This window comes from Anopheles cruzii, chromosome 3 (genome assembly GCF_943734635.1).
Source record: "Anopheles cruzii chromosome 3, idAnoCruzAS_RS32_06, whole genome shotgun sequence".
Taxonomy (NCBI): domain Eukaryota; kingdom Metazoa; phylum Arthropoda; class Insecta; order Diptera; family Culicidae; genus Anopheles; species Anopheles cruzii.
Window position 1 is genome coordinate 43,631,477 of NC_069145.1, and position 12,413 is coordinate 43,643,889.

Genomic DNA, 12,413 nt, shown 5'->3' on the forward strand with positions numbered 1-12,413 from the left:
ACGGGCAGGCGGGATCGTGAGGGTCCGCTCGCGGGCAGCGGCGGAAAAGAGCGGAGGAAACCACAAGAGAAGAGAGTTCCACGCGCGAGCTTGTGGGTTTGAATTACCTGGAGAGGAAGGGTGCCAGAACCGAGAGGCAATACGAACGCGAGCTTGTGGGTTTCATTTACCTTGAGAGGGAAGGGCGGAAGGGCCGAAAGACGAAGCGCAACGCGAGCAAGTGGAAGACGAACGGATGAGGGAAAGAAAAGGAATAGAGAAAAAGAGACAGCGAGGTCGAGCAAGCCGGCCGAAGCTGCTGCTTGCAGTCTAAAACTGTCTGAGTCCAGGAAAGCATGCTGCCGGGACTTAGACCAATTTTGCTCTGCAATTTTACCTTGCTCTAAGTGCCATTTTCTCAATTTGTTACTCCTAAGTGCAATGTTCCAAGTGCAAGTGCATCTCGTACCATCATGTGTGATCCTGATTGAAATAATACAGGTAAGTTTATTGGACAGTGTTCAGTGACAGCAAAATAATGTTCAAAAGTTTTCACTTTGCTCGTTTCAGTCAGGTGTCTCGTCAGTTGTCTCGTCAGTTTGTGGAAAAGGTAAGATAAAATGACAGGACTGCAATGCAAACAATCTAACAACAATTTACTTTCTTCTCTTCCTTTGAGAAATGCATCGAAGACCACGCGTGAAACAATCTGCGCAGCAAACATAAACCCGGCTGGACCCACCGACAATGTGTGTGTACGCGAAACAATGTGTTCGACGGGATGCCTCTATACCGCCACCAACGCAGACCTCACACACAGCCAACGCTGCATAGCGCCAGGAATGCACGAGTGAAAAGTGATCCCGAAAAAGAGAGAGAAAATATACCGATTCAAAACACGAACTATTTTGTTTTGGGGTCGGGATAGAAGAGAAAGAAACTAGAGTACGAAGGAAAGAGAGGGGACACAGAAAAGATGGAGAGAGACAAGGGGCATGCGCGAGAGAATTTTGGTCGAGGAACGGCTCTTGCGCCTTTTGAGAAACTTTTCGGGAACCTGAGTAAGTGGTCCATAGAAAAATCATATAGGTTCTTAAAAAATTCTTCGACTGCTTCGTGGATTTGTTCACTCGGGCACTCAATTTTGCTCACTGGGGTAGGCAGCGCTCGAAGTGATGGAAAGGTGCGAGAAGCAGCGCATGAAGGAGCTGCAGCAACTGAAGAAGTCGACCCTACCGAGCCAGGTATCTGCGCGAAAGTGCACCAGCAAGGAGCTGCCACCCTTCACCGGCGATCCGCAGGAGTGGACGGGGTTTATACCGAGCTACGAGCATTCGACGTCGCTCTGCGGCTACACCAATGAGGAAAATCTCCTGCGGTTGCAGCACTGCCTTAAGGGAAAGGCTCGAGAGGCAGTGGCCAGCTGTTTGCTGCATCCAACGACGGTTCCTGAAGCCATTGCTATTTTAAAAGAATGCTACGGACGGCCAGAGCTAGTCATCAAATCCCTAATGGCTAAGATCCGCGCCATGCCCACCATCAAAGAGCACAACTTTGAAATACTGGTGTAGTACGGGCTGGCCATCCGAAATTTGTGCGCCGCCATAGGTGCGACGGGGTTGCACAGCTATTTGGTCGGCGGCACACTGTTGAACGAGCTCGTCGAAAAACTGCTACCCAGCATCAAACTGGACTGTTCAACACCTGGATGAAGGAATTGGCAAGCGCAGCCAACTTCGGGGTTAAACCGTCGATCGTAGCTCGGTTACGCTCGGTATGTGGTGCACGTTATCAGGTAACAGGTAGGCTGTGGTGCACGTTATCAGGTAATCAGGTAACAGGCCGCTGATAAAACACATACAAGAGATAAGCGAATCACAACTATTAGGCACACGCGGCCAAATGAATATTCGAACCTAAACGAAAGTCGAAAGGAGAGGCCATATAACGGCCCGGCCCAGATCGATCGGCCTTTTTAGCGTTCAGATCCACCGCCAAAAACCTTCCTTTTTTTAACGTCCCACGCCACACGTAATAGTCGAGTTCTCGTTTGCGTTACACGTAACGCCCATCCGCTGGTTAAACCAGATATGTATTTGGAACGAGGTTCGCAATAAAAGTTGGCAAGTGTTAAAAGAAAGGGTCTTGTTCTTGTACGCACCGAACAGGTACGTTTGGTGAACGCACGTTTGGTGAACGAATGTATACGGCCTAACTCTGTGGATTGTGTGCGCCAGTGAAAAAAAGACGAAGATGAACTATTTCGGTATTTTCGTACCCGATTCGAGTACCGATTCGTACCCGATTAAAACGATTCGAGTCGTACGAGAAGGCGTGCGATTTTTATTATAATGGACCATCGAACGAAGTTATCGAACCCACTACACGTACCATTCCACTAGAACAGGAACCAGTTTCACAGTTCGCCAAGCCCTCCAGCCAGCAATTGGTGGCATTTCGAAAGCTTATCGAAGCCAACGACGTGGGCATGGTGCGTGCAATGATCGAGACCAATCCGCTCTATTTAATCAACAAGGTTAGCAGGCCGACAATTCTCAAGGAAGGGCCTCGGTACAATGCGCTGCATATTGTGGCCATCGAAGGGCGCGAAAAGATATGCCAATTAATTTTGCAAACAGTGAGCAAACCGGCGTACATGGCACTGCTGCACGGTGAGCCATCTCCCGCGGACGCTGAAGCGAGTGCCATGTTGCTGGACATGTACCTAAACACGCCAAGCACTCTCGTCTGCACCTCCGGGCAGATAGGTTCGTTCTTTACCTCTCCTCCGCTCCTTTTGCTCAGTCAAAAAAAGAAAGAAGTGATAAGCGACTCCGGGTGCGGAAAAAGGTGCCGCCTCCCTCCGCGCGTTGTATCCGGGGTGTAAGTTTTGTCTTTTAGGGAACCTTTCTCGTGACTGGGTCCCGCGAAACCTTTTTTCAAAAGCAGACCATAGTGCGAAAAGCGGGAATAGTGACCATAGCGAAAACAGTGTGTGACCCCAAAAAATTAGGGACCAGTAGGCTTAGCGCCAAAAAGGAAAAACTCTTTTTTCGCCGTCAAAAAAAAAAGACACAAACCTTTTCTGCGTGACGGATCATAAGGTCCCTAGCAGCATAGCTGCCCGAAAGTGTAAGTGCGTGCGCGTGGGTTTGCGTGTCTGCGCGTGTGGAAGCGGGTGCGTATGCAAATAGATAAATTACCGTAGAACCGCGCCTGAAAATCTTTCCGTCCGTCCATCAAGCGTTTCAAACTAAAGTGCGCACCAAGCCTCGGGTTTTTTTTTCACGCGTCACATCATCATCAATTTGCCCGATCTCCTCGGGCCGTGTGTAATTTCTCCTGCTCCTCCAGCGGTCCTAAGAAAGTCCCGGTGTACCGCAAACGGCTACCGTGCCGGTGGTACTCGTCGAGGGACCCTTTTCAGCCATTTCGCTACGGACGTTCCGTCGGAAATACCTGTGTACCCGCCTAGCGACCGTTCAAGCAAGCCCGGTGCGGATGTTTTCGTCTTAATCACCCTTATACCCGCCTGAAAAAAGGGTGAATGAATATCGGGAGTGTGCAGGAAATCGATGTGCCAGCGCCAGTTAAAGTGCCAGTGTATTACAGTGTCAGTGCACCGCAAACGGCTACAGTGCCGGAGGTACCCGCCGAGGGTCCTTTTTCAGACAGCTCGCTACGGACGCTCCGTCGGAAATACAAGTGTACCCGTTGAGCGCCCGTTTTTTTTTCTAGCCTGCCCACTGCGGTTGCTTCGCCAAAGCACCCGTATAAGGCGTCTGTGCAACGGCTGTCGGAACATACAATACAATAAGCTAAGTACTTTCTTCCTTCTTCCTGTCCTGTCCACCCAAATCAAGAAAGAAAACTTTTAAATTTCCTAAAAAGAACAGGCCTTTTCCCCAACATATAACCCAAACGAAAATCCTTCTGCGGCACTCAAAATCCCCCCCGCGCTTGAAACCCCCCCAAATATCTGCAAACTTGCACAACACTACAAGACTTACACTTAATATCGAACCACTGAGAAAATTTTAGTAATTATAAAAGCCAAATTTCATCAAATCACATCCTAGTCGGTCACAAAATCTGTCACAAGCATACTATCTTTCAATATCCACCCAAAATGATCTCATACAGAAACAATTTCATCTCTGAATTACGAAACTCTAGCATTTAGTACCTACATCATATTACTATAATTTACATAGACTAAATTTCCATACCAGATATTATGCTCGTGAGGAGGAGCCTCATACCCTTAAACAAACAAAACAAATTCAAATCAAATGCTATCGTTTTTAATACAAACCTTAAAAGATACCATCCTTTAAAACTGGACTAAATTATATCACAAATACTATATTACAATTAAATTAAATCTCACTCAACTAGAGTAACTTTTCCCATCCATTTCAACTCAGTTCTGGGGGTTCGATTGAGTTGAATAAATTTTAAAGCAAATTAGACTCAACCCACTCGAACATTACCAGCAAAACTTTAAATTGAACTTTCTGAAACTTTTTAGAACTAGGTTAAGACTTTTACTTTTCGATCCTCCTTGCCGGTTATAATCTTTATGGGGAACTGGGAAAAATGCCCAGAAATCTACCGAAGAACGACCGAGCATCGGGATCGAACAAAATTTAAACAAGATAAAGAAAGTTCAAATTGAGTTGAAATGGAATGGCTTAATAAATTAAACTTATATAAACAAAAAAAAAACATATTACATACATTACACACATTACATATTACAACATTAGGATTTGATGAAGTAGAGTCAAAGTAAGTCAAATCAGATGCTTATCACAAAATCCTAAAATCGTAGCAGAATAGCCCTCTGTAAAAATTTCTAATTTTACCACAAAAATCTCTGATCCGACTTAAACTAGACATTACTGGAATCAATCCCAATAGGTTAGTCTCACCCAAAAAAAAAAAATAGTTAAGAAAATGTAGTTTTTTTTGTTTTTGTTTTATATTTATTATCACTATATTATAAACCTATATACGAGGTGTGATCAATAATTTTCGCGACATTTGAATTTTCTCGGGCTATGTATATCCGATTTTCGTTTTTTTTGTGGAGTTAGGTTACTACACATGTCAGTAACTTATGGTGAAAAGTTCGGCCATTTTGAGTGATCAGTCAAAAATTGACAGCTGTTTTGCTTGGACGTGTTTTGGCTCATCGTCGATTTTTGTCTCTTCCAAAAAATGGATGGCGAAGAATTTTTATCAAATTCTGTGTGAAAAACGAGATTAAGCGCTCGGACGCAATCGAAATGTTGGCTGTGGCTCATGGTGAAGCTGTTAAGACCAAAAGCATTGCTTATCGGTAGTTCAAAATTTTGTCAGAGGTCCGAGAAGGTGTGAACTTCCAAAAGCCAAGCTTGGTCGAATGTGAACAGTTTTGCTTACAATTTTCTTCGATTGCATGGTCGTGGTGCATTATGAGTTGTTGCCAGAGGATAGAATGGTCAATAAAGAATATTTCCTGCAAGTTATGCGCAATTCGTCCGAAGCAATCCGTTACGAATGCCCGAATTTGTGGGAAACCCGAAATTGGTTGTCGCACCCCTCCTCACACATCGTGGTTTCTGCGCGAATTTTTGGCCAAAACAACACACTAATGATGCCAAAGCTACCGTATTCTCTAGATTTGGCCCCCTGTAACTTTTTCCTGTTTTTTCCTTTTTCCAAAACTCAAATTACAGCTTCGTGGTCAATTACTTTTGGAGTACACAAAAATCGACGATGAGCCAAAACACGTCCAAGCAAAACAGCTGTCAAAAATTGACTGATTACTCAAAATGGCCGAACTTTTCACCATAAGTTATTGACATGTGTAGTAACCTAACTCCACAAAAAACTCCACGAAAATCGGATATACGTAGCCCAAGAAAATTCAAATGTCGCGAAAATTATTGATCACACCTCGTAAACCTAAATTAAAACATATTATATGATTTGGATTTGATGAAGTGGAGGCAGAGTAGGGCAAATCAGATATTTTTTTGGTAGTAAAATATCCCTCTGTACGGAATTCTAATTTCACCACAAAATATCTGATTCGTATAAAACAAGACCCCACTGGAATCGATCTAAATAGACTATAAAGATAGAAATAAGCTAGATATAGTAGTAGTTAGTCTAGTATATAAAAGAGATGAATGCCAGGCCATTGCGGCTCAAAGTCTCTATAATCCAATAAACAAACAAACGTTTAGTGAACGCACGTTTGGTTATGAGCTTCCTTTTACTCGATGCTTCGCCGGTCCTCGCAGATAGCAGTCTGCTCTTCAACCAATCGCTGAAGTACCTCTGTTCGATTGGAGGTCCATTTACGAAGCTCGAATCCACCTTGTACTAGAAGCTCGGATAATTCTTGGCGAAGATGAATAGCTTCTTCGAGTGTATCTTCATCTCCGATGAAATCATCTACGTAGAAGTTTTTGTATAATACAGGCCCCGCAATAGGCGAATCTACTGAAAATCTGAAAAGAATCCTAGAGCGCGGTCCAAATCCAAAGAGCGGTCATCCTCGTGCAGTATTATCTAACGATACATTTTAGTTACATCATCAACTAACGCAACAGCGTAAGTGCGGAAGCATAGCACAATCAGAAATTAGTTGGCTCTGCAAGACGCTTTCAGTTCACGGAAAGAAACGTTACATCCTACAAAAGATTGAAAGAGGCACTTACTAAAGAGTTTGGCCCGGTCATAAGAGCTGCAGACGTGCACACATTATTGATCAACCGTAAGAGAAAGGCCTCAGAGACGGTAAGAGACTGTGGCGAGCACTCAGCATCTCACCGCGTGAGATACCGAAATACTTGTGATCGAGATCTCTAACGATCGACACACACTCTACATAAAAGCCCTTATACAAAATACCATCTTCTATTACTCCACAGACTACATATACGAAATGCAGTGTATTGCAATGGCCACCCAAATAGACGAAGCTAGTGTGTGTGGCTACATTATAGACGGCGTAGCGGCATCATGTGCAACAGTCGATTTGAACGTGTAACCGACTCAATCGAGCAAACCGTCCGTATATACGAGGGTGATACGAAAAAGCAGTTCTGGCAGCCCTGCCGAAGTGTCAGCTACCAGCTGTCAGCAGTATGGCCGGAACCTAAATCTTTCTCTTCTCCGGCGATAGTCCTCGCGAGTGGACGCGTTCTCGATCAAGCATCCCGACGTGGGATAAACTAGTTAGTTTTCGACTACGAATAAAAAAAATAGCGACAGTACATCCGCTTCGCTATAACGGTATTACGGCCTACGAATTTCATCGGTCGGTGCTATCTGAAGCGAAAACGATTGAAAGGCTGAAAGAGAAGCTGGTTAATTTCGATCGAGCAAAAGGAAAAGAACCAGAAGAAAGTCGCCCAAAAGACGAAATAACTCGGAAGCAGAATTGCTACAATTGTGGGGAGAAGGGGCATATATGGGTATGTATGTATCTAAATTACGTTCCGAGCAATATATTGATCTGCACGATGCTATCGCGAATAACGCTAACTTCGATCCAGCCAATTTGGGAAAGGTGTTCATACTTCTGGCAACATATAATTATGGCCAGTAGTGAGCGACGAACAATACGACGAACAGAAACAATAACCGCAAGCGATGGCTACCCGCTGTATCGTCGCCGATCAACTACAGACAACGGTAGAACCGCAACAGTAAAGATTAATCAACAAGACATCGAAATTGATAATCGCTGGATTGTTCCATATTCACTAATCCTATCAAAGACGTTCAAGGCGCACATCAATGTCGAATCTTGCCATTCCGTGAAATCATTTAAATACATCTGCAAATATGTAACAATAGGGAGTGATATGGCCGTGTTTGAAATTGGAGGTGAAAATTGTTTGGATGAAGTTACTCATGGGGCGATATGTAAGCAGTAACGGAGCAATTTGGCGCATTTTTTCTTTTCCCATTCACCAAAGATACTTCGCTGTAGTTCATTTGGCTGTACACTTGGCCAAAGAAGAATGGCCAAAGAGTATATTTCACAGAACAGAATGTGCTACAAAGAGCTTTCCAACCACCATCTACAACCTTGACCAGTTTTTTTTTTCAAACATGTCAGAACGATGATTTCGCCCGAACACTGCTATACTAAGAAATGCCAAAGTATTATACTTAGAATAAATCCAAAAAGGAATTTCAAAGACGGAAACAACGAAAACCAGTTGCAGAACACCCGAATATATATTCCTCCGATGCAATAGACCGAATATATTCAGTGCATCCATCTCATGCTGAGTGTTTTTATTTGCGGATACTGTTAGTCACTGTTCGAGGCCCAACATCATTCGAAAATTTGCGAACTGTTAATGATCTATTATGTGGTACGTACAGAGAGGCATGTCAGCGTTTGGAATTGTTAGAAAATGATGCTCATTGGGATCAAATTCTGAATGAAGCTGCAAACTCTTCAACGGTTCATCAAATACGAACATTATTTTGTGTAATTTAATTTAATAATAAGCTTCCCGTCAAACCCAATGGATTTATGGGCAAAATACAAAGACGATATGAGTGATGACATCCTAATCAAACTGTGGAATAAAACAGGAAATCAAACCTTACCAATCACGGAAGAAATGTAAAATGAAGCATTAATATCGATTAAAGACACTTGCATAATGATGTCTAGCACACGATTGTCACAATTAGGAATGGTCGCCCCTAATCGTCCAATGCACGAACCATTTAATGAAGAGCTACACCGTGAGCAAATATATGATATTGAAGCTCTTAGAGAATCTGTCCGTACCACTGTCCCTTTGCTAAATGAACAACAAAGGCATGTCTTTGAAAGCATAATGTATGCTGGTAATGCCGGTACAGCCGCACTTGATCCCTGCGCTGGCCTTGGGGCGATCTGCAAATTTTTACCCTATACTTTGCCTTTTTATTCGTGCTCGGTTCCACCGGTCCTCTATCGCGCTCGTACCGCTCCGTGCAGTAACAGTTAGTCACAGGCACTTGTGAAGTTCCGTTAGGAACGGTACAGTCAAGTGCATAGTGAAATTGCATCTTATTACGTGAAACATTCCATTCGGCTAACACGTTGGACTATTGCATTGTTGTGGGTCAGACGATCGTACTCGACGACGTACTGACTAACGTATCCATCGAGTTCAGTGGATAATTGTTGTGTATACCAGCCTGGTCGGGCGAAATCGCACTCGCCCGATAACGGCCGTTATCGGGTGAGTGGCGAAGCAGCCGAGGACGAGGTGAACGCGCCGAGTCGTCTCGGCCTCTCGATTCCCGACTACGGCGGTGTGCGGACGCGTTATCTGCCGCGTCCGCTTTTTAATCTGTTGTTTAACGTTTGTACTTTGGTGTAATAAATTGTGTCTCTCGTGGACACAAAAATAATGGAAACTTAAGTACATGTTTTGTTCGGGTTGTTAGCAATCCCATTGTACACCCACATTCTCATGTGTACCTTACTCGTACCACACAAACTTATTATGTTTCACACTTTGTACTTCACTAATTACTTCGTCGTCGTCTGATTGTCTTGCACATGAGAACTCTGCGTCGCGCGACACGGGCCTACCCGAGCAGGAGGGTCCTTGTTGCTCCGGGACGGCGTGACCAGCCCATGGGGTAAGTTTCACAGACTCGTCTGGGCTCCATTGGCGGAACCGGTACGTGAGGGTGATGCCACAGATTATTATTAACACGATTTTTTATCTACACAGGAGGAGCTCCCACGATGGCGAGTATCGAGGCGTGTTTCCGGCGCATCCTTTAGGCAGATGTTGCAGTACACCCCGCAGCACTCCGGATACCCACCGCCCGCGCCGGCTCCAGCAATAAATCCCGCCCGATCATCTCCGGCCCCGACTTATTCGGGATATCCACCGCCCCCGCCGGCTCCAGCAACAAATCCCGCCCGATCATCTGCGGCCCTGATTTTCTCAGGATATCCACCGCCCGTGCCGGCTCCAGCAACAAATCCCGCCCAATCATCTCCGGCCCCGACTTATTCGGGATATCCACACCCACCCAGTACCCAAGAACACAATTATTAAAAAAGTCCACCTACGGTTCAACGGAGGGAAGGGAAAGTGGGGCGTCGATTCAACATACACCGACTGCAACATCCTGCTGTGAAGAGTCAACCTGGTACAACTGCCGCGCCTTCCATCCCCGCCCATGGACATGTCGAACATGGAGGGGTATTTCCTCTCGCTGGAGTACTGGTTCGTAGCGGCCGGTCTACCAGCGACGCAGGACCTGCGGCGTTTCCACTTCGTTATGGCGAAGGTGCCACCGCACGTCCTCCAAGAATTCAAAATAAAATGGGAGCAGGCCCCCACATCGAGCAAATACGAGTACGCGCGGAAGGTGCACACTGAGCATAACTCGGAATATCAGCAGCGGCATTTACAACGGGTCCTGTCGGAGATGACCCTGGGCAACCAGAAGCCGTCGCAGCTGTGCAACGAAATGCTCAGAGTGGCGAAAGACGCCATCTCAGAAGAGCTGCTTATGAATTTGTGAGCCACCCAACTACCAACGAACATCCGCGATATCGTCGTCGCCCACCATGAGCCATCCTCGGAAAAGACCCCCATCGCGGACGCTATTACAGAGAGCCAACGCTGGAGGCCGATCAACGCGGTCGTGTCGCCCAAGTCGGTTGCACAAACGCGCACGGCAGCGCGCTTCATATAGAATAACTTTTAAGAAATGGAGAGTTACAAAAGAGCACGCAACGCAATATAAAGAACAGAAGAAAAAATCCTTATGACCTTTACCGTGAGTTCGGAGTACTAGGCTGCTCATTAAATTCGGAGCCTCGACAAGAAAGAGCGCTGTTCGAAAACGATATCCTGTATTGTTTTACGATTTCCGATGTTGTGTCTGTTTTTTGACGTTTTTGACATGGATCGTCTTAAAGGCTACTACGACCACGTTTAAACTCAAACCCTCTTTTAACCCACCTAATTAAAGGTAAAGAGTCCTTATACACTTTCAACATTCGTTCATAATTTTCCTTTGCTTTTAAACCTTTCAAAAATAAAAATTCAATCACTGCACGATACTTGATTTTTTCCATTGTGAAAAATACTGTGACATGTCGATACTAAATGGCTTGTGAAAAAAAAATTAAGTGACCGATTGAAATGAAACTTCACATACGTTCATTTGAAGAGTGTACCAATATCACAAAACAAAAATCAGGCTCGTAGCAGCGCTCTTTCTTGTCGAGGCTCCGAATTTAATGAGCAGCCTAGTAAATGTGGATCAACCTCCGGCAGGATCTTCAGGAACAAGCAATACAGGTAACGTTTGTCGTAAAATATTTTCAGATCCTGAGCGAGCAAGTACTGTTCTTAATGTAGATAAAGATTTGATAGAAAGGTTTAGGAATATCTCAATAACCATTAGCTGTCAGAAAGTAGTTAATGCAGCAAAATTAGACACACATTGTAGAGATACATATAAAATACTTTTAGGGCTTTATAGTTGGTTTAATGTACCTGTTACGTTACATAAAGTATTGGGTCATGCTGTGGATATAATTCTACATAGCCCTGTACCACTAGGTTGTCTGGGCGAAGAAGCTTTGGAAGCGCGGCATAAATGTTTCAGACAAGATAGGGCAAACCACGCAAGAAAATCTTCTCGCGAGAATAATTTAACAGACACGTTCATTCGGGCAATACATAGCAGTGACCCTAAAATTAGTTCCATTTCATTGGGTTATAGGCAGCAAAAAAACCGTTACCTTAGTTTTCCTGATGTAGTTAAAGATTTTTTTATCATGGAGGAAAACATTGATGACGATATCGCAATTGATCATGTATTTAACCAAGTAGATAATATCGATTTAAGTTTGGATGAAGAAGTAGGCTAATAAGTATTCTATTAAACGTTTAAATAATAGTTCATGGGTTGAATGGATACTTCGGATGCTAGTAATTATTTGTTCCAAATTCACACAAACGCAATGGGTAAAGGTCCTCGATCAATTCATATCCTTTTTTACACTCATAAGACATTCGATTTGTAGCAAAATTTCGATATTTGCTTTTACGATGGTGCTTCAAATTTTTTTGTGTAACGCAGATTGCATACTTAAGGCGTTTAAAAAACTTAAAATAACGAAAAAAAAAAAGCTTATTTAATATACTTAAACGACCCCACTCCACGGGCTGCACTAACTGCGGGACCCCACATTGAGCAAACACGCGTACGCGAGTACGCGTGAGTAGTTCATTTTCTTCTAGTCAATGAGTTTTATAGAAAATGAACGAACACCAGTTCAAAAACAGTATCAAAGCATTATCATATTGGAAACACAAGTGTGTATATGATATGTGGTTGACAGTGCCTCGAAAAGTGGTTACTCAGATTCTATCAGCGAGTGCAAG

At 44.1% G+C, this 12,413-nt stretch overlaps 1 protein-coding gene and 1 long non-coding RNA gene across 2 annotated transcripts; both read left to right on the forward strand.

The window, feature by feature from the left end:
• The first annotated feature begins 434 nt into the window (after positions 1-434).
• On the forward strand, positions 435-789 carry LOC128274576 (uncharacterized). Its single transcript, XR_008269312.1, has 3 exons — positions 435-480; positions 529-589; positions 659-789. It is a non-coding gene; the product is annotated as an uncharacterized LOC128274576 (long non-coding RNA).
• Positions 790-9,518: 8,729 nt separating this feature from the next.
• Positions 9,519-10,783, forward strand: LOC128273970 (uncharacterized). The gene is made up of 2 exons (XM_053012044.1): positions 9,519-9,636; positions 9,732-10,783. Exon 2 carries the CDS (start codon positions 10,189-10,191, stop codon positions 10,534-10,536), a length of 348 nt encoding a protein of 115 aa, XP_052868004.1. The 5' UTR covers positions 9,519-9,636; positions 9,732-10,188; the 3' UTR covers positions 10,537-10,783.
• Positions 10,784-12,413: the final 1,630 nt, after the last annotated feature.

Excerpts from the sequence above, each read along its gene's own strand:
- LOC128273970 (XM_053012044.1), top strand. The coding sequence starts at position 10,189 with ATGGACATGTCGAACATGGAGGGGTATTTCCTCTCGCTGGAGTACTGG.